The 22,850-nt window shown below is 48.4% G+C and overlaps 1 protein-coding gene and 1 non-coding gene across 15 annotated transcripts in view; both read right to left on the bottom strand.

Annotated features, from left to right (window-relative positions):
• Positions 1-11,978, bottom strand: part of ADCY7 (adenylate cyclase 7) — a 64,485-nt gene extending 52,507 nt beyond the window's left edge. For 2 of the 14 annotated variants that reach the window (XM_042231588.2, XM_060397920.1), the window contains exons 1-2: positions 10,304-10,359; positions 9,801-9,964 (exon numbers count right to left, since the gene is read on the bottom strand). In XM_042231588.2, coding sequence (XP_042087522.1) covers positions 9,801-9,867 — 67 coding nt within the window. In that variant the 5' untranslated portion in view covers positions 9,868-9,964; positions 10,304-10,359. The other 12 variants (XM_027977824.3, XM_027977821.3, XM_042231586.2 and 9 more) reach the window with 10 other exon arrangements.
• Positions 4,627-4,698, bottom strand: TRNAC-ACA (transfer RNA cysteine (anticodon ACA)). Its single transcript has one exon. It is a non-coding gene; the product is annotated as a tRNA-Cys (tRNA).
• Positions 11,979-22,850: the final 10,872 nt, after the last annotated feature.

Genomic DNA, 22,850 nt, shown 5'->3' with positions numbered 1-22,850 from the left:
TCTCATTTCACTAGGCTGGGAGAATAAGAGCTGGAAGCTGCTGGGGCCACAGCGGTAGGCAGCCCCAGTGACCCTTGCCTCCTGGTGTCCATGCCCTTGTATGGTGCCCTCCCACATCACCTGGGTGACCAACAAAATGCCGTAGACATCACATGCTTGTCTTCCAAAGTTATGAAAGATACTGCGGCTTCCACCTTGCTCCCCCTTGGATTACTCACTCTAGGGGAAACCAGCCAGCATGTCATGAGGACACTTGAGCAGTCCTGCGGTGAGAACTGAGGCCTCCTGCCCACAGCCACCATCGACCTGCCACCCACACGTCTGAGCCACCTCGGAAGCGCACCCTCCAGCCCCCGTCAAGACTGCACTGACGCGCTGTCACTGCAGCGTCCCTACTGATCGGGAGTGACAGGGGGAGGGGTCACCTCTTCTCTTCCAGCAGACCATCCCCCTCCAAGCACCAGGCACTCAAGAGCCCTTTGTACATTTCTGCCAATCTGATCTGCCCCCAGAGTCTTCTAACAAGAATGCAGAGCAGAGAAACAGAGCCCACTCTCCGTGCAGACAGCAGCACTCACCCGGCCTGGAGGACAGAGCAGTCTGGCCCAGTACTGGCATCAGGCCTCCGGGCTGCCCCTCCTTCAGGCCCTCAGCTCTTCCACGCTCTGGGCCAGGGGGACCAAAGTGAGATCCCCAAGGAGACAGCCTCGCTGAGGCAGGCACAAGCTTGTGTCACTCACCCTCCTCCGAGATGGACTCTTCACACTGATGAGTTGCGGCCCGAGGGGGTTGCATTCCAGTGCAGCGACTCACCTCCGGCGCCTCTGCCTTCATCTCTTCTGGGTTGACTGCAGGCTCAGAGATGTGCTAAGATCCCTTCCCTGCTCAGGCGGGAAACATGGAGATGCTCTGGCTCACTCCTTCACTTATATCCTCCAAGTTACAAGATGGAACAAGGGCCTTCACTCCTAATCAGTGGTGGTCCTAAGGGGCGACTTGGGGTGAACTACCAAACCACTCCAAAAAAAACACATGTGCTAAGAAGTAAACAGCATCTTTGTTCCCAAAGTCAGCTCCCTTAGCCACTGTCCCGCCTGTGTAGAGATCTAAACAGCTGCTGCTTGTCCCAGGTCCAATACCAGACAAGGAAAGATGAACAACCGTGCATCCTGTGGGTGGCACAGCCTACCAGAAGGCAGGGGGCTGGCTCCCATGACCACCTCCGGCCCCAGCCTCTGCCAGGCCTCTGGGACAGGACTTTGGACAAGGAAAGGGGTAGGCCCGGTCACAGGGTGTTGAGCAACTGCAGAGACTCCTAAAAGAACAGATGTGAAAGCAACTGCCCTGCCAACCAAAAGTCCTTATTTCCTTTGAAAAACTCGGCAGCTGGGCTATACCCGCGGCCGCCTGTCCTTCCCCACACCCTGCCTGGTGTGAACCACTGAGGGACAGAGAGAAAGACCACGTCCCTCCCTACAGATCCTGGGAAGGAAGTTATGGAGATTCCACAAGGCGAAAACAGACCCATGTGTAAAGTCCCACCTTTCATTTAACAGTAGCACAGATGTACATACACGTGTACGTGTGTGTGTGTGTGTGTGTGTGTGTGTGTATATATATATATATATATTTTTTTTTTCCCCCACACACAAGAAAGTCTGAACGGATATACTCCAAATCTTAGGAGTTATCATTAGGTGATAAAATTCAGCAGTCTTAATTTCATACTTTTCTTGTTTATGCCTGTTTTCTAATTTTCTCTAATAAAAGTATACTACCCATGTAATTAAAAGATTAATAGGGAAAAGCAACTACTATGGACAAAAACCAGGAATAAGGAAAAACAACGGCCTGAGACTGGAAGTTCTTCACTCACTCAGCACCACTTGTAACCAGGTGAAAATGAAAGGTTTTTATGATGAGAAGTCCTGCTATCTCAAAGCCACTGAAGATAGCAGAAAGAGATTGTCCCAGACAATGCAAGCTTCCCAGCAGAAGTTTCCAACCTCCTCTCCAAAGTGCTTTCACGGTGGCAGCAGGGCGGGGTGGGCGTGTGCTGTGCGAAGTGGCTCAGTCCTTTCGGACTCTTCGCGACCCTGTGGACTGTAGCCCTCCAGGTTCCTCCATCCATGGGATTCTCCAGGCAAGAACATTGGAGTGGGTTGCCATTTCCTACTCCAGGGGTGGGGGTAGTTGAAGCTAAAGTAGATCAAGGCTAGAGACACAACTACCAATTTAGAGGAGGGTGGTGGATAAAAAATGTGTTGATCATTATAGAGAGCTCAAAGAGGCACAACATCTGGCCCGAGAGACAATGAATGAACATCAATACTACCGACTAAAGAAGACTTGAGAAAGACATCAGCCCATTAAAGACATCCCATCACGTAGACCTCATTTGAATTCTGATTTTAAAAACTAAAATTTTTTTTAAATTTTATTTTTGACCTGTATGAAACAATTGAAACCTGAACACAACACACTGACTGGATAGCTATAATTTTAAAGAATACTGCTAAGTTTTAGATGTGGAGATAATTCTTTTTTTTTTTCTTTTTTTCACGCCTTCTCTCTCAGGAATATAAACAAGAATACTTCCCCAGAATTGCAGGCTCAGTTCCAGATCACCACAATAAACAAATATGTCAACAAGGTGAGTCACACACATTTTTTGGTTTCCCAGTGCATATAAATGTTATGTTTACACTAGACGGTAGCCTGTTACGAGTGAAACAGCATTATATCTAAGAAACGTACGTACCTTAATTTTAAAATACGTTACTGCTAAAAAATGCAAGCCATCATCTGACAAGACAAGGTGGCCACAAGCCCTCAATTTGTTTAAAAAAAAAAAGAAAGAAAAACACACACACAGAATTTACCTACAAAGCACAATAAAAGGAGGCATGGCTGTACTACCATCTCCACAGATGAAGTGCCATGAGGCCTGGAAGGGGGAAGTGTGTGGGAGCAGAGATGACTCCAGGGTGGCCCAGGGCTGGAAGCCGCGGCATCTAGGGGCTGAGTATGTGTGGGCAGGCATGCCATTCTGTCTTCCTTCGTGGGTGTGTAGTTTCTCCATTATGAAATGCTGAAACAGTCACTGTCAGGGCTCTGGCATCTGCTCTCTCATCTGGGTGTTACTCGATGCCGGTATCATTCCCAGCCCCCTTCCTAGAGATGAAAGATGTCCCCCACCCCCAGGGAGTCTCAGGCTGGAAGCACAGAATCAGTCTCAGCCCGGCTCCCTGGAAGGGGTGGGGGAGAGTTCACTACCCTGTCCCCCAAATCACAAGGATGCGCTCCTGGCCTGACCCCCGAGCATGGGCACGGACGACCCCAGGCCCCTCTGCGGAAGCAGAACAGGCTACGGGGTTGCAGGCGCCACCACCATGGGCCAGCCTGGAGTGCAGGCCACCTTCTCCTTCGCCTCCACCCACCTCCCCCACAGGAGCTTAAAGGCTTCCAGTACCAGCCTGGATGGCGGCACCTTAACCCCTCTCCTGGCAAAGCCCTCCAGTGGGCACCCCTCCCTGTCTCATCCTCTGACCGCAAAGCAGTTTATGGAGGAGGGGGTTGCTCTCGGCGCCCAAGACCTCCACGCCCCCAGACACAGCCCTACCACAAACCTGCATCCAGCCTTCAAGGTGCAAAGTGGACCTGTCTTAATTCACCCTACAGAAAAGAATCCCAAGTGTGTACGAAGACTTAGCTATGGGCTCCTTAGCACAGAGATCTAACTGCAGAACTACTGGAGAAAACCTAAGTGTCCAGCAAGAGCAGGGCTGAGAAAATCAGTCCGGGTTCCTAGCGTACGAAATGCTGGGGTGAGCCCAATACATGTCTTGGAAACCCAGCACCTCTACTCCCAAAGTCTGGGAGTAAGCGGGACAGAATAAGAAATGTGATATTCATTTTTTTTCTTCTTGTCACATGTTGAAAAAAAAAACAACAACACACAAGAAATCATCTGGAAAGACTACATCAAGGCACTATTGGGTTACATTAATGAGCACAGATTCTGTTTTATCTCCCCCACTTAACTGCTTAGGTTTTCTGCTTTTTAATAATAAATGAGAATTATTTCTGTAATTAACACAAAATCCAAGCCATCTGAAAATAAGAAATGAGCTGATCCTCTCCTCCTCCCCAGGAACGCAGCTCAGGGTCTTGGCCCAGGAGGCAGAAGCTGCCTGGCTGTGTGGGACTCCCCTTCAAGGTCACCCTGCCTCTCTGAGCCTCAGTTTCCCCATCTGTCAGACACCAAACCCACCAGGCGAGCCCCTCCCACCTGGCCATGGGGCCTGTGCCCTCCTCTGTGAGACTGAGGGCAATGAGGCACACCCACAAGGCCACAGGAACAACACCTTCCCAGCCTCCCTGCCCCACTCCCTCTGGACCAGTGCCCTCTCTCCCAGCCTTTGCTCATTCTGCTGCCTCTTGGGAACCAGGGGCATCAGAGGCCAAGCGTAGAGTGAAACAGTGAAAGAAGAAGAAAGTGAAGTCACTCAGTCCTGTCCAACTCCTTGAGACCCCATGGACTATAGCCCACAAGGCTCCTCTGTCCATGGGATTCTCTTAAGCAAGAGTACTGGAGTGGGTTGCCATTTCCTTCTCTAGAGGATCTTCCCAACCCAGGGATCGAACCTGGGTCTCCTGCATTGTAGGCAGATGCTTTACCATCTGAGCCACCAGGGAAGTCCTACGACCATATCCCAAGACCCCCACCTGATGTGCCAGCCTCCAACCTTCTGACCACCCTTCATGGAGGCAGTACAGCCTCATTTTACAGAGGAAGACCAGAGACTCAGAGAAGAGAAATAATCACCCACCTACATACACCAACCCAAGACGAAGAGTGCACGCTGGGGGCCCTTCGGGCAGTTCCTCATGGGGTATCAGCAAACCACCCTTTACCCCTTCTGCAGAGCCAGGAGCACTGCTGAGGCTGCAGGCAGGATGAGGGGAGACCGGAACTTGGCAGGACAGAGCGGGCGGGAGCTACACACCTTCGGGCTCCTGCTCCGCCGGCCTGCAGCCCCCGGCCTCTTCTCACACACCTGGCAGGTGCTCACGTGCAGGCTGGGCCAAGCAGGGGCACCCACTGCAAGCGGGAGCGGGTGGGGCAGGGGAGAGCCCCGGCCTCCGGGCCTGGCACCCTGGGATCGGGTGTGCACTGACACTCCCCTCAGACAGCAAGCTCAGAGCCCCCAGAGGCCAGAGGGGACAGTCAGGCGGGCTGGCTGTCTGGGCACCACGGCAAACTGGAAGCTCTGTGTGAGGACGCTCTGCTGCCAAGCTTCACCCAGCAGCTGTCACAAAGGAGTGTGGCCAATGCTGCAAGCCTTCTGAGTTATCAAAGGAAATCAGAAGTCTGAGTTTTTACAGGAACAGACTCACAGGCCTGGAAAACAAACTTACAATTCCCAAAGAGAAGAGGCAGGGGGTAAATTAGGGGTATCAGATTAACAGGGGGCTTCCCTGCTGGCTCAGTCAGTAAAAGAATCTGCCTGCAATGCAGGAGACCACCTGCAATTCAGGAGGCTTGGGTTCAATCCCTGGGTCAGGAAGATCCTCTGGAGAAGGAAATGACAACCCACTCCAGTAGTCTCACCTGGAGAATCCCTTGGACTGAGGAGCCTGGCGGGCTGCAGTCCTTGGGGTTGCAAAGAGTTGGACATGAATTAGCAGCTTCATTTTTTTGGTTTGTTTTAGGATTAACAGATACACACTGCTATATGTAAAATAGATAAACAAGGATTTTCCGCATAGCATGGGGAACTATATTCAATACCTAGTAATAATCTATAATGGAAAAGAATCTGAAAAATAAATAATTTATATATATATAACTACAAATATGTTAATATATATAACTAAAAAAAAAAAAAAAATCTGGGTTTTTACATAAAATCTCATGGTTTCAGATGCTGGCGATTAATCCAAAATAAATTTCAAGCAGTTCTCCTATAGGTTCTCTGGACTTAATGCTGTGTGGCCCTGAGCAAACCACTTAACATCTCTGGGATTCAACTGTCATCTGTAAAGTGGAAAAATAGCCCATGGTATTGTAACAAGGAGACAAGATACACTTTGTCCATATTAATGATAATAAAAGGCAACAGTAACAACAGCAGTTAAATTCAATGAGTGCCAGGCACTAAGTAACATGAGTTAATGTGGTTTCATTCAAGCTATTAGATAGGCATTCTTTTAACTTTGTATTTTGAAATAGTTCAAACTTTTAGAAAAGTTACATGAAAACTACAAAGAATTCTCCTATACCTTAATTCAGATTTGCCTATTTGTATCATTTTGCCTCACTTTTATTATGTTTATCCATATGTTTCTCTTTAATATTGAGAGTGGGCTTATACAGTGAGCTTCTAAATACTTCAGTGCATATTTCCTAAGATCAAAGCCCTATATTTGGTCTTTAATATTAATTTGGTCATTTAATATTAATACACTCTAATCTAAAGTGTGAGTCACTCAGTCACGTGTCTTTGCAACCCCATGGACTGTAGCCCACCAGGCTCCTCTGTCCATGGAATTCTCTAGGCAAGAATACTGGAGTGAGTTGCCATTTCCTTCTCCAGGGGATCTTTCTGACCCAGGGATCGAACTCAGGTCTCCTGCACTGCAGGCGGCTTCTTTACAGTCCGGGTCTAGTCTACAGTCCATACTTAATTCCGTCAGCTGTCCTAATGATGCTCTTCATGCAATGTGTTTCAGCACAGACCCATATTTGCATTTGGTTGTCATGGCACTTTGGCCTCTTTTAATCAGAAGCTGTTCCTGGCTTTTGAGATAAGTATTCTTATTCCATCTCCTTTTCATTGATAAGAAACTGAAGTTCAGAGAGGTTGAAGCACCTGCCCAAAGTCACACAGCTAGGAAACGTTAAGGCTGGACTCAAGCCTAAGAGATGCCCTCCAGAGCATGTGTTCTTGTCCTCCAGGAATAAAAGCTTGCAAATACTAGCCTTTGTTGTTAACAACTGAAAACAGTGCCTCTCTCTGCAAACAGGTGGATAGCTGCTCACAGCCACCTCACTCAGCAGGTGGTCATTAACTGAAGGGGTGGCCTCCTGTGCACACACTGGCTGGACCTCCCACTGCCAGCTCCCCACACTTGGCAATGGCCCTGGCCCAATGCCCACCCTAACCAGAGAGGCCCCATTTAGCTCCCTCTATACAAGCTGAGCAGTGGAGAGCTGGGAGGACCACGGCTCCTGCCTTTCTAGTTCCCCTCTTAAAGTGACAGTCAAGGTTCAAATGCCCATGTCCAAAAATCTCAGGAAAACAAACACCCAAGGGGGCAGAGCCTGAAATCAAAAGGGCCCCCAAGCCATGCCCCTGGCCCACACCATCCCTGGAGTCCCTTGTCCAAGAGGGGATTGAGCATGTCCTAACATACATAACAGAGTTGACTGGAGAAAAGGGTTTATAGGAAGGAGGAGGAGCAAGGGCTGGGGGTGGGAGTGGAGTTCTCACCGCAAGAAGCAGAGAGGACTCAGGACTCCAGGGCATCACCCAGCCTGTGTTACATGCAGAGAGGAGCAGGAGGCTGCGGGCTGATCACGCTCAGGAAGTAAAACTCAGCTTCCTCAGTGAGGACCCCCAGAGATGTGGACTCATCCACTCTTCTCTGGCCAAAGCGCCTGCCCCCAATTCCAACCCAGACCAGGCGGCATCAGCTTAGGAAACCACTCTCTTTGACTCCTGGATGGGTGTGGCTCAGGGCTGGAAACTGCCACCAACCTTGCCTCCATCACCTCTGGCTCCTGTCCACCCGCCAGCCAGGCCCCATCAGACAGCTCTTCAACGGTCAGTCGTTAGCCACAAATACCAGCAGACTCGCAGCAGGAGAGGTGACGCCGCCAATAAGCAGCTTTGCAACAGATCCAAGTGTCGTCTACTGCCTGAGTTCCAGGCCACTCTAGAGGCTAATTTGTGCTAAAATATCTCAAAATCCTGGCACCTTCCTTTTGCACACGCTATTAAATGTGGAAGTTTACAGACCTCACCTGCAAGCCCAATTTAAAGTTTCAGAAGCTAGAATAGCTCTTGAAACACTTCCAGAACAAACAAGAAAGTTTTGCTTTTCTTCTTCACTGTAGACAATGTTGAAAATACAGAAAGCATGAATAAACAAGAAAAGGACCTATTAACAGAGCCCCCCTCAAAAAAGATATCGCAGTGAAGACTCCTCCATCTATCCTTCTAGACAGATGGCCTGCTACTCTGTGAGCCTCTCTCTACAGAGGTGTTTGGGACTAAACTGTAACCACTCTGTCACCCCTATTAGCCAGCAGGCTTCCGACTGCAGGGACCACGTCTAACTCGCTTTTCTGCCTCCTGCCCAGGCAGGCCATTCAAGGCTCCCTTGCTGGAGTTGCCATGGAGGCTATGTAAGTCTTTATCCCCATATTAGCAGTCCCTCTGAGCCCAGTTACAAAAGCAGGGGTTCCAAAAGGTAGGATCAGTAGCAAAACCCCAGAGCATCCCTCAGTGGGGGGTAGTAGGAACAGGAAGAAGGATGAGTTGGGCAGGTAGGTGGACAGGCAATATGTTTCACTCTTGAAGGGGATTTAACAGGCCCACTTGAGACTGCCTAGGGGATGTGATCAGGCTCCTAATGGGTACTGAGACTCCACCAGAACCGGGCCAAAACTGGACAGGAAGACCAGAAGGCCAGGCCCTAGTCCCCACTCCAGGCCTAACTTGCTACAAGCCCTTTGAAGACTTCAGCTTTCCCACTCGTAAATGGTGTTGATCATTTCTGTCCTAACTCACAGGATCAAACGGTACAAGAAACACCCCACAGCTCTGTAAGCCATCCGGCCTCAGAAATTAGAATTCTCTCACCTCTTCTCGCCTTCCTCCATAAAAGGCCCAAGAACAACCACGCTTATAAGCCGGAGGACATCAAGGGCTGAGGAAGATCCAGCCACTGAGAACCCTAAACATTCAGTACAGGGGGAGGCAGATCCAAAAGGCCCCCTGTAGACCCAGCTCGCCACTCCCATGAGGCCTCCTCACTCCACCAGGGATCTGCCCCCACAGCTCCAGGTCCACAGGGGGACACTCTCCCCTCTCCTAGGAGGGTACCTGCCCATGTGGAAAAGCAGTGACTGAATGCCAGAGGCCCTCCTCTCAGGGCCCAGAGCCCCAGCTTGTCAAGTCCCCTCAGCTTCACATCCTGAGACCACTGCAGTCCTGCTGCTCATTCATTCATTCATGTTTCTGTTGGACCAGGTCTGAGGCTTCAGCAAGCCATGAGGGCCCTGCACCTAAGGCCAGTCCAGATCTGGCCATTCCAGACACAGCCCAGCCCCTAAGGGCACCTGTGGCTCTCACCTTAAAGGCTCTACTTGTAATGAAACGGCCCCAACTCTCATTTTCCAGCTTTGGCTCTTGGCCACAGAAAGAAAAAGTGTTCTTGGCCTTTGGGAAAGGGGATCCAAGATATAAACCAGGAGAGAGAACAACTAGAGCCCACACTGAGAAAGCCTCCAGCATTTCACCCCAGCCAGGGATGGTTCGCTTCCCTTTCATGTGAAAGGTTAGGTTTCTGTCTTGCCAGCTCTCCCTCTATACACCACCCTGGCCCCCGACAGGCATGGGGTTCCTGCTCACTGCTGGCTGTAGCTGGACGGCTTCCAAGCCAGCCCTTAGTCTTGTCCTTACCTGAGTTTTCTCTCTGAGTTATTTCTTACTTTAAGCAGAGTACATTGATCTTCCAGGGCCCCTGCCTTGTCAGAGCCTAAGAAACCCGACAAACCAGCCCCTCTTTACCATCATAAGCCAATGGGCATTCCAACAGAGTGATTGGAGGGTGCCGGAGCCGGGGGCACAGAGCCATGCCCCTCAGTGAGGTCGCAGTCGGCCATCCGGAGAGTGGATTGGGCCCCAGTTCCTGCGCTGGGGTCCTGTCTGGGCCAGGGTCTTCCCCGCAGTACCTGACGGAGGGGGACATCTGAGAAGACCCACCCCAAGCTCGGGCTGGAGAAAGCGGCTCCGCGGGCAAGCTGCTGGCAGGGGGGTGGGAGTCGCGCCTCTCCCGGCTCCTGAGACGGGGGAAAAGGCGGGCCGAGCGCGGGGCCCGGCTGCAGCCGCCCCGGCCCACACCCACCCCTCCGTCTGGGTGCGGCCCGGGCGGGCGGGAGGCGAGGAAGCCGCAGACGCGCCCCCCACGCCCACGCCCCGCCGCGCGGGGCTCCGAGGACCCGACTGGCGGCCGCGCGCCCCCTCGGCCCGGCCGGCCGCGCCCCTCCCCGCCGGCGCCGGCGCGCGCTCACCTGCCGGCCCGCTCCGATCCGCGCGGCTCCCGCTCCGGCCGCTCCGCCGCCCGAGTGGCCGCGCCGCCGCGGGCCGGATCGCGCGGGGCGGGCGGGGGCGGCGGAGCGGCCGCAGGCGCCCCCCGCTGGCCGCCCGGCCCAGCCCCGAGCCCGCGACGTCGCGGCCGGGAGGGAGCGCCGCGTGCCGCCGCCCTGCTCGGTTGCCCCCAGAAAGGCTGAAATCGCGCAGACACCCCACGGCCGGCGCCCGCCTGCCCACACGGGTGTGGGAGCCAGCGGCCAGGCGCCCTGGGAACGTGGGCAGGAAATAAAACCTTCTCCAGACTCATTTCTTCCTCAAAGTCACGCACGTGTCTGGACGCGCCAGGTGCAGCCCCACCCCACCAGAGGGAAACACTTTCTAGCAAACTCTTTCAGCTGTTTCTGCTCCGATTTCCCACCCCACCCCCACTAGCAACGCCCGTTTCTAAAGGATCCATAGACTGGTCTGGTACCCTCCTGCCAAGATGCGGGAAACGAGTCGTAATCTACTGTTTCATTCGGGCCTCAGCTCCTAGGAGGTCTGGAGGTCCGAGCCGCCCCAACGCCCGCGCGAGTCTGGCCCTTACTGACTTTCTTCTCTGGCACCAGGAAGACCAAGCCTGCCTCAGAAAGTAGCTGTCCTCAGAAAGTAGGTGTCGTAACCTCGTCATGACCCCACTCACCGCTGTCGACAACCCAGGGTGGGGCCCAAGAACTGGCAGCAAAAAAACACAAACAAAAACCACCACTGTGTCCTGTTTCCGAAGCACCAAGGCTGGAAGAGCAAGAAAACCCTCCTCTTGAGTCACCGCTGGGAGGGACAGAGGAGACTGACTGAAGGGGGTAATCAAGATGAGGAGGGCATTTAAGCTCACAGACCTGCGTGAGCTCTCTTCCCACTTGTCCAAAGCGTCCTTATGCTCACCGTGGAACCTGGGGGCTCCCGTTTTGCTGAGAGGAATCAAGTGAGCCCCTGTTATACCCATATCTCAGGTCCAACCTCAGAGGCCAGAGCCCCACAGGAAAGATGCCTAGGAGTCTGCAACTGAACAAACCCCAGGTGATCCTGTGAAAAGCTGGTTGATGAACTGTGGTCTACTTGGGACCGTGTGATGGAATCCTGGAGTCAGGTACCCAGAGGTAACCCCATGGGGAAGAAACCCTGAGCGTGTGTCACAGCCTTGACCCCACAGTGGACTTAAAACCCAGCCCAGAGGCCACCTACTTTGGAACTATTATGAGGAATCAGATGATGGGACGCTGGAAGGTGATGTCCATTTCAGGTGGCGGGTGGGAAGATCCCAGCTGAGCCCTCTGTCCGTCAGCAGCAAGCCCTGCCTTGTTCCCCAGAGACAGGCCGGGCACTGCCTTGGGCTCCCACAGCCTCTGGGTGTCCAGAAGGTGGCCCCTGGTCTTCTGGGCTGGAGCCCTGACAGGTCACTGCTGCTTCCCCAGGGCTCACAGGGGAAGGTCTTCCTAGCGGCTGGGACTTCCCTCCACAGGAAATGGGAAGCTGGGGCAGGCAGACCTAATCCTCAGCAGAACTGAGCAGAGCCAGCTCAGAATCCATGCTGCCACCTCCTGCAGCCCCTCCCCCGCCACCACTCAGGAAGAGAGAGGACCCACCTGTTTGCTCCAAGGCCTCAAGAACAGTGAGTGCCTCTGCCCTGGGGCAGTGTGTTCCCTAGAGAGAGAGGCGGGGCCCTGGGCATCCGATGACCCAGCTGGGGCTTGTGTTCAGCAATCTCTCTGCAGGCCTTCAGCTGGAAGCCTTCAGCCCCACCGCGGTGTGTGTGTGTGGGGGGGGGTTGGGGGTGGGTGATGGGGTGGGGGAAGGGCAGGGAGCGATTCTACGACCTCCCACCTTTTCGTGTGTGTATCATCTTTATGCAACTCTATGACCAATTCTCTTGACAGCAAACATGAAAGCAGAGCTGGAGAAAGTGAGTTAACCATGACGCCTGCCTCAGTGCTCACCAAGAACTGCCAGGATAGTTCCATCACCCCATCAGTGCTGTGGTCACCTCAGTGGCTGCCTTCTTGCATCCTAAGTCCTCGGTCAGTGATTCTCTAACTGGCCAGCATGAGAATCACCCAGAGGCCTGGTGAAAACACACACTGCAGGGCCCAGCTTTGAGTTTCGGATGCAGCGGTTCTGGTGTGGCCACCAAGAGTTTTACCTTCCACCCTTTACCCTGGGGCTTCTCTGGAAGCTCAGCAGTGAAGAATCCTCTCAGAAAGAAGGAGATGAGGGCTCCATCCCTGGCTCGGGAAAGTCTCCTGGAGAAGGTAATGGCAACCCACTCCAGTATTCTTGCCAGAAAAATCCCATGGACAGAGGAGCCTGGTGGGCTGTGTTTCCCGGGGCCCCAGAGCCAGACTCGACTGAGCACAGCTCCTGGGTGATGACGACGCTGCTGGTCCTCCGGCCAGCCTGTGTAGTAAGGCTCTAAGGCACTGGTACCCAAATATGGGTGGATCCTATTCCCAGAGATTCTGGTCTTGGGGTGGGTCTGTGAACATGCATTAGTAAAAAACCTCCACATGAGTTTAGTTCGTGTCAAGGATGGCACTTGAAATCAGAAAGGGAAGGAACGGCTTCATCAATATAGTATTGGATGAATTGGCTACTACTGAGGCAGAATTATTATTGATAAATAGCACCTCTTATTATTGTTGTCTAGTTGCTAAGTTGTATCCAACTCTGAGACCCCATGGAGTGTAGCTCACCAGGCTCCTCTGTCCATGGGGATTCTCCAGGCAAGAATACTGGAATGGGTTGCCATTTCCTTCTCCAGGGGATCTTTCCAACCCAGGGGTCGAACCTATACTTCCTACGTGGTAGGTAAAGTGGATTCTTTACCACTGAGCCACCTGGGAAGCCCAAAAGGCAATATAGTATATTCTAAATTGTAAGGATAAATGGGACTCACACCATATTAAAAGAGTAGTAACAACAACAGTCACCAAGAGACTCAAGATCTTTGTGCATGAAAACAAAACTTACAAAAGAAGGTACATTAGTAATTTTGGATTGGAGAAGCCTGCATAGGAAGTCAAATCCACACTGAAGGGCTGCGGTTAAAAGGTGCAGGTCTCTGTCCAGGTGAGTGGGTCTCCAAATGCCCACATCAAGTAAGTTTGTGATTTTAATTATCCACAGTGTTGAAAACGCATCTGTCTGAAGAGTCCCTCTAACTGCCCCAGGGGCAGTGTACCCCACCCCCCTCCACAGGGCCAGCGTCTGCTGCTAGAAAACCATCAACGTTTGTTGCCTGAATGAATTTCTATGGTAGACGATAGTTCAGGGGCCTTGTTTCACTTGTGTAAGGAGAAGAAGATTCAAAAACCTAAAATAAATCATGACAGGAGAAGTTATGATTTGCCTTATCTCAGCAAACTCAACCCTTGTCCTTATCAGGCTGGGCAGGACAGCACACAAGTTTCCTGAGGTTGGTGCTTGTCATTCCAGACCTGGTCCAACTTACTCACTCATTACTGTGTGGAGCAGCATCCACCTTCCCAGCCAGACGGTCCTTGTTACTTACCCCTAAGGAAGAAGGAGCTTTCTTCCTTTCCTCACTCCCTTTAGCAGTCTTGCCAAGGACAGACGCCCTGTGAGTACCTGTGTATGGGCTGGTGGATATCAATTTTTAATTACAAAGGGGAAATGTACTTCACAGTAGAAAAATGAAACAATCCAAGGATAAGAAGGATTGAAATGCCATTCCCTGAGATAACTCATTCTCAAGGTTTGGGATATAGTCTCCTACACCCTTCTTGGCAACCCAATTTTACATTAGAAACCTCGCCAGGTCGAATCATTACGCTGTACCCTTTCTTTAGACTTTCACAGTGCTGTATGTCAGTTGTATCTCAATAACATTGAAGGCAAAAGACTGGTCAGAAAAGATGGTAGACTGAACCCATTGTTTACTGCTGCCCCCTTAAACCTACTAAAACAGCAATGAAAGCATTTTTTAAGTCCCGTAAGAATGAAGGAAATGAGAGGGGAGGTGGAGAGTACGGATTTGGAAGGTGAAAAGCAGGCAGACCAGTGGTGCTGACTCTGCAGACATGAGAAATGGAATCTTCCCCTGGCAGTTGGGGAAACGAAGACTCAGTCCCAGTTATACTGGGATAAGCTCCAAAGTCTTGAAAAGTGGAAGTGCCAAGTATCTCAGGAAGCATGACAGAGCTCAAGTAAAGAAGGTAGTTTGAAAACCTCAGAAGCAGTGAAGACTGCCAGCCTCTCCCCAACCCTGACCACCAACTGCCCCCCCCCCCTCGCCCACCCCCAGCTGAGTACCCCTCCTCATTCACACAGAAGTCTGCAGGGATTTTCTCTGGAAAAGCTAAAAAAAGAAAAAAAGTCTCTGGAATGGACTACACCAAGTCCAGCTGTCACAAAAGAGAAATTTTAAAGGCAAATTTATATGGAAAACTGAGACACAGCCAGCCTTGACCGCCGCCCCCCACCCCACCCTGCCTCAAGCCAGCCCTCTTCCCCACTCACTCAGCTAGCTCCCAGGATGTTGGCAGCCAGATTCTTCCTCCCAGGCTGAAGGGATTCTGTGGGGAGCCCCTGGAGACCCTCCCCTGACCCCCATCAAGCCTGATCACCCTGAGAGAAGCACACAGCTGGCTGCCACACTGGGTCCAGAGTGTCCCACGAACTTGTTAGGCCCCATTCTTTACACACATGTAGGCCACAAGAAAATACCAGGAATCCGAAGAAAGCCTCTAACCCTGAGAAACAGAGTCCACGACAACAGGAGGGAGGAAAAAGTTCACAGAGACTATACAGGCAAAAACTGTATCACTAATATTTTCAGAGAGTCAAAAATTTGTCATAACCACAAAATCAAATAGGATACGACTTTTTGACAAGGAGCATCTGAGGGGGAAAAAAAAAAACACCTCAAATGAAACATGATAGCTAAAATGAAAAGCCATTAAAAAGGTTGGAAGATAAGTTGAATAAAAAGTCAGAGATGGAAAATAAAGAGATAAGAAAATGAGAGATCAGTCCAGGAGACACAGTTATCAGAATACCTGTGGCATTCTTAAGAAAACAGAAGAGAGGAAGATAAAAAATGCAAGATTTTCCAGTAATAATGATCATGAGATGCCAGACGGGATAATAAGAATTCAAGGTTTCTCAGTACTAAAGGTCATGTGATGCTATCTAATGCCAAGTACAGCTGCTGAGAACAGAACCACCAAAGTTCCATAGTAGTAAAATTTCAGGCCATTGAGAACCAAAGAGAAGATCTTAAACATTTTGAAAGAAAGGGGAAAAAAAAGGTCACAACCAGCTTTTCTCACAACAGTGAGAGAGATGAAGGAATACCTTCAAATTCTGAGGGAAAAATGTTTTCCAACTCAGAATTCTATACCCAGCCAGCCAATCAGTTGAGCATAAATGAAGAACAAAGACATTTTCAGGTGTTTATTTTCTGTGTACCCTTTTCCAGGAAGCTACTGGTTGGTGGTGGTTTAGTTGCTAAGTTGTGACCCCCACGGACTGTAGCCCACCAGGCTCCTTTGTGAATGGGATTCTCCAGGCAAGAATACTGGAGTGGGTTGCCATTTCCTTCTCCAGGGGATCTTCCCCACCCAGGAATCAAACCCGGGTCTCCTGCATTACAGGCCGATGATTTCCCGACTGAACTATGAAGGAAGCCCAAACTACTGGGGGATGTGTGCTAATGAAAGGAGAAAGTTTACCGAAAAGAGGGAAGCATAGGATACAGAGAATAAGAGGTGCAACACAGGGAACATGAAGGGAATGTCCAGGTGGGAAGTGGGACAGACCAGGGTGATATGCTCAGGCACAGCAGGGCAGAAGCTCCAGGGGAGATGCCTCTGATGTACCTTAGCATTTGGAGAGACTTGGAAAATTGGCAGAGTTTATGGTGAATTATGAAACTCCAATACTTTGGCCACCTGATGTGAAGAGCTGACTCATTTGAAAAGACCCTGATGCTGGCAAAGATTGAGGGCAGGAGGAGACGGGGACGACAGAGGATAAGATGGTTGGATGACGTCACTGACTCAATGGACATGAGTTTGGGTGGGCTCCGGGAGTTGGTGTTGGACAGGGAGGCCTGGTATGCTGCAGCTCATGGGGTCGCAAAGAGTAGAACACAACCGAGCGACTGAACTGAACTGATGGTGAATTAACATGGAAACACACACAAACACACACACACACACAAAACACCAGGAGAAACAAACAAAAATTGTACAAAGAAAGAGAGTTATACATCTCAGTGGATGAGAATAGCATCCACACAGTAATGATAGTGTAACCACTGTACATTTGCTAAGCAAAATTCAGTGTAACTGTTGGGAGGCTGGGGCACAGAAATTCAGGGTTGGTGGGAAGTCAGTACATAATTTCAAGTATGAAAAAAGTCAAGAAGAGTATTAGAGGCATATTATTTAGAGACATGCAAGCAAACACTCTACTCCCCCAAAACGTGGGGAGGTAGAAAGCAGAGGGAATGGAGACAAACTTTTAGAACTATTGGTTTCAAACGATGAACAAAACTGCTGCTCTGGCCTGATCCACCTGCTTCTCACCTTGGCAGGGCCCAGCCCAACCTGTCAGGACCCCCTTGTGCCAGCCTGGCTGCCTTACACACTTTCTCCACAGGCTGTTCTGTGCTACCTTGCCCCCATCACTTGGATCTTCCTGTAGAGATGCCTTGCCTACTTACGTGAAAGCACTGTTTTCTTGAATTGGATTTTAAAAATAAGATGCACGATGTAACCACCTTTCAACTATTTTGAGTGCTTGCATGAAACCACATTCCTCAAGATACCTGCTAAGTGATTTAAGTACAAAAGTGATTTGCAATCCAAATGGAGCAATAACTCTTTGGAGTATTGATTGATACACCACTTGATTAGGCCACTTGATACTTTTAACCCTCTCCTTACCTTTCACATTAATGTTGGCATTAAACATTGACATTTTTGGTCACATTGCACTTGAAATATGTGGGTTGTTTTCACATCTTTTGATATTGATTTCTAACATAATTCCACAATGATAAGAGGACAGACTATATGACTTCAGTACCTTTAGACCATGACATTTTTGCACCTTTTCTTTATGTCCCTGGATATGTTCCAGCATTTCCTGGTTTATAGTCTATGGGAACTTGAATAGAATGTATCCTGCTGTTGTGTGAAAACTGTATAAATTTTAATTACGTTGAATTGGTTCATAGTGCTTCTCAGGCCTACTATATCCTACTTTTCTATTCATTCTATTAAATTTTGAGTAGTTGATATTGAAACTCCATCTAAGTCTTAATTTACCTAAATAACCGTAATAGACAGTGGAATTATATATAACTTTGCTCTGTAGTTTCAAAGTCTCCTTAAATGTGTTATCATACTTTCATAATTTTAAAAAAATTGACGTTTTTATTTCTGATGGGTTTCTCATCAACATTTTAATCCTGTTTTCAAGTCTGAATTAGTTACTTGCTTTCTAAACACACATATAACACAAATTTATGCTATTTCCCAAACAGATGGCTTCACATATTAGCTTGGGTTGTTGATGAAAAAAGTCAGTCTAAGAAATGGTAAATTTTATTCAGGTCAAACTGAGGATTATAGTTCTCCAGAGAGCTCTGAGAACTGCTTAGGACTTTAGGCAGGGAGGCCAGCACAGATGTGATTCTGGCAAAGTGGGTACCTACAACCAAGCACCCGTCTCAGTAGAAGGTTTCTGCTGGCCATGAGGAAATGTCTTCATTAATGGTTTTCTAAGTATAGGAAGATGCAAGATCATAACATAGATATGTTGTGATGTGCATGACAAGATGCGAGGGCCATAACATTTTCACCTGAAAATATCTGAGAGCCAGTCTGTTGGTTTTTTCAGAGCACAGGGTGCCTCATGGTGATCTTTACCCTGAATCCCTTTCAGGATGTACTGGGGGTCAGCAGCTGCAGTGGCTGATGACTGGATGCTGAGTCACACTCTTCATTTTACAACCCCTTACCTTTTGGCCTTAATTTTGACCCAAGTTTTGGGAGGCATTTTGTGACCAATTTGTCTCATGGCACCAAGAATGCTTGGTCCCAAGTCAGGCGAGGATTTCGTTGATAGGCCACTCAACTTGCTGTTACCGGATGAGGCCCTGTTAACAGGAGCCAGAAACCTCTGGGCCGCCTGTCTTACTAGTCTGTTATGGCCCAGAAAGCGGTTCCCTCTTGTTGCTTCTTCCCACATATGGAGTTACACTATTAAATTATCTATTTGATCAGTTGTCTCAAGTTGCCTAAATCATCGGCTATAGTGAAGGACAGGGAAGCCTGGCGTGCTGCAGTCCATGGGGTCGCAAGGAGTCAGACACGACTTAGCAACTGGACAACAATAACAATCATTAATTTTACCTGCAGTTCAGTCACACGTTTGGTAATGGAAGAGACAGTAATCCTGCAAAATAGGCAAAATACAAGTAATATAGCTAGTAACATTAATAAGGTCATAAGTCTTTAAGAACTTCCATTAGGTACAGCCCAGCATCTCTCCAGGTCGTCTGACCAGTGCGTTTTGCACCGATTGGCATCTTTAAGGAAAATAATATATTGGCATCGTACATAGTCTACCAAAGATGTCTGCATGTACAAATTATCGTGACACCTTACAGGACTGAGAAAGGAATATTACCTTTTAAGGAGTTACATGGCTGGCACCAGAAAGAAGAAAAATTGATCTTCATGATTCAGTAGGTATTTCTGCTCTTGGGGGTATCTGGTTACTGCATAATGGCGATGCACACAGAGGGGAGGGAGGCGGTCCAAACAGGCAGAGTAAACTTTTACCTTTCAATCTGTGTCTTGCCATAAAATGTGAATTTTTTCTCTCATTGGTATTTTTAAGTGGTTTTCTTAGATAAGAAGTAGAAAGCATTTTTTTTTTCATAAAAAATGGTCCCAACTTTAAAGTCGAAGTTGTTGTATTCCTAAGCTAACCTGCTAAATATAGACCATCTCATCAGACTTTACTGCTAATGAACAGACTATAGCAGCAATCCTACCATCCCATGATAAAAAAGTAGCGCTTTAGAAAATGATAGCTCCCGGTCCCATCACTTCATGGGAAATAGATGGGGAAACAGTGGAAACAGTGTCAGACTTAATTTTGGGGGGCTCCAAAATCAAAGCAGATGGTGACTGCAGCCATGAAATTAAAAGAGGCTTACTCCTTGGAAGAGAAGATATGACCAACCTAGATAGCGTTATTCAAAAGCAGAGACATTACTTTGCCGACTAAGGTCCGTCTAGTCAAGGCTATGGTTTTTCCAGTGGTCATGTATGGATGTGAGACTTGGACTGTGAAGAAGGTTGAGTGCTGAAGAATTGATGTTTTTGAACTGTGGTGTTGGAGGACTCTTGAGAGTCCCTTGGACTGCAAGGAGATCCAACCAGTCCATTCTGAAGATCAACCCTGGGATTTCTTTGGAAGGAATGATGCTAAAGCTGAAACTCTAGTACTTTCGCCACCTCATGGGAAGAGTTGACTCATTGGAAAAGACTCTGATGCTGGGAGGGATTGGGGGCAGGAGGAGAAAGGGATGACAGAGGATGAGATGGCTGGATGGCATCACGGACTCGATGGACGTGAATCTGAGTGAACTCCGGGAGATGGTGATGGACAGGGAGGCCTGGCGTGCTGCGATTCATGGGGTCGCAAAGAGTTGGACACGACTGAGCGACTGAACTGAGCTGAACTGAAAGATTACAGAGGTTTCCCACAGCCACTGTTCATCCTTTTTCCAACAAATTTTTCCAGTAGATTTTCCCAACAAAATCCAAGGCCGTTCTCTGCTTTCTCCTGACCCAAATAGCAGGATTCTTTTCCTCTCTGGAAGTTCCCTTTCTTGGTTCACTGTATGATTCATTCTGCTTTAAGACAACTTATTTTTAGAGAGAATTTTATGGATGTTGCTGCTACAGTTATTGACAGGGTCTTAAAAGATTAAGTTAGGGGGCAGGTGGGTGGAAAATGATCAATACAACTATCTTTTCATCAGTTTTGCCAGAGCCTTTTTTTTTTTTTTAATGTGGAAATATAGAAAAAAGTAGCAGGGTATAGTTTCAACCAACCATGTTGCATTTATAACATTTGGTGGTGGTTTGGTGGTTTAGTCACTAAGTCGTGTCCAACTCTTGCGACCCCATGGACTGTATAGCCTGCCAGGCGTCTCTATCCATGCGATTCTCCAGGCAAGAATACTGGAGTGGGTTGCCATTTCCTTCTCCAGGGATCTTCCCAACCCAGGAATCAAACCCTGGACTCCTGCGTTGCAGGCAGATTCTTTACCAACTGAGCTACAAGGGAAGCCCCCACATTTATAACATTTAAATCCTAACAAAAGTATCAAAAAGCAACTCATGAAAATTCACCTAAAAGATAAACCAGGGGACTGTTTCTTTTCCCTCAGTAAAAGTTCAGAAGGAAAGTGCCATCAAACAGCAGTATTTTATAAAACCCCGATCCAAGTTGAGCTGAAAAGTGCTGGACATTTCATAAGTGCTTATTAGCTTCAGAGCCTTGGGGCATCTGACATGTGAATTTACCAAAGCTACTTGCAAGCAAATGTCAGCATATAAAAAAGTAGATCTGGATGTGCACTGACATGGAAAGACCGCTAAAGATCTCTCTCTGTGGTAGGGATTTGCAGACTACTACAGAATACCACTTATGTAAGATGGGGAAAAGACCCCTCTGAAATTATGTTTGTGCAGATATATTTATGTATAAAAATGTACTTTTTAAAAACTGGGAGTACACATCCCCAAATATTAAAGTAGCTGGCTCTAATACTGAGGGATTAAGAGGGTGAAGGGTAAATAATTCCTTTCATGTGGATATTTACATATTACATTTCTTCACAATGTAACATACACTCATATATTCGTTGAGGAATGGAAGTAAATTCACTGTCTGGGTATATGGACAAAATCGTCCTGTACGTTCAGTTTATTTTCCAATTTAGTTTGAGAAATTTCTGGGATGCTATTTAACAGGATTATACTTTTTTTTTTTAAAGAACATTTCCAGTAAAAATGTAAGAGGTGAACAGAAGAAATCACTGCTGGAGTGGGCAGTCTGGTTTTACCAGCCAGTTGCCTACAGACTGCTGAGCGACTCTTCACCCGAAACGAAGCTTGTAATTATCCCGAAGCAAACAATCCAGGATTTTCCCCACCACCACTCAGTCGGGTTCCAGGCAAGCAAGTCCTTGCCATAGGGCTGCCAGTTCTGCTCCCTGGGCGAGCAGGGATTCTGAACGCATGCTTTGGTTGCGCTTATTAACCCTGCTTCTCTCTGTTCTTCGGAGAACCTAACATTTTCATTACTCTATTGTCTCTGTGATCTGCTCCACTGAACATGGTGACTCAATTTCTTAGAAGAGCAGGCACAACCCTTTATATTAAAGCAAAGGATAAAACTATGCCAGTACTTGCCAATATCCAAATTCGAAGGAGTCAGTTACCATAGTCTTACAATGCCTATGAGGAGGCCAAAAGGGTATCTTCGGCTACGATACGTGAGCTCAGTCATGTCTGACTCTGCAACCCTTTGTGCTATAGCCTGCCAGGCTCCGCTGTCCATGGGATTTTTCAGGCAAGAATATTGGAGTGGGCTGCCATTTCCTCCTCCGGGGGATCTTCCTGACCCAGGGGTTGAAACTACATCTCCTGCATTGCAGGTGGATTCTTTACCTGCTGAGCCATCGGGGAAGCTAGGGCATGGGCAGGAGGGAAAAAGAAAAACATCTTCAAGCTTCTTCCACTCCTCTGCTGGCATTAAAAAAAATGAAAACCCACAGAAATGCTATCTGTACACATACAAGACAACCTCTTACCAGTGCAAACTGGGCTGTCCTTAGAATTACAAGGTAATTTTTAAAGTAACTATTCAAATCTTACATAAAGGCTCATACCAGAGGTTTTGAAGATAAATCAAAGCACAAAGCCTTTATTGAACTGCAGATGGTGAATAATAAACCCAATGGTAAGCACTGGGGGCAGATGTGTGTAGAAATGCAATTTATAAAATTTTTAAGGCAAACAATTCACATCTTTGAAGAAACTGTTGTTAGCTTAAGAAAGAAAAAAGCTTCCAGATGTGCAATTCACTCATAGCATTGGTAACTGGTGCCCAGTGATAAGACCTCAGGAAATGTCGAGATTTCATAAATCATTTGTATCAAATCTCATTTTCTGGTAAATTCCTTAGTGCCTCTGCAGCGGTAACTAGACAAGGATGATTCAAACCTCCAGCACCTCACAGGAGTCCGCATTTCTTAACACAGAAGGCAATGCTAATCAAAGAAGGAAATAAATAAAAGGTTATTAAAAACAAACATAGGTTCATCAAACTGCTAAATACATGTTTCTATGTGTATTCCACTAAAAAATGTTTATCTCAATAGTCCTTCACATTTCATACCCAGAAACGACACTAGCTGCCACCTAACTTCTCATC

Source organism: Ovis aries, chromosome 14, assembly GCF_016772045.2.
Source record: "Ovis aries strain OAR_USU_Benz2616 breed Rambouillet chromosome 14, ARS-UI_Ramb_v3.0, whole genome shotgun sequence".
Taxonomy (NCBI): domain Eukaryota; kingdom Metazoa; phylum Chordata; class Mammalia; order Artiodactyla; family Bovidae; genus Ovis; species Ovis aries.
The sequence above is the reverse complement of the archived record's forward strand: the minus strand, read 5'-3'. Positions and strand labels throughout refer to the sequence as shown.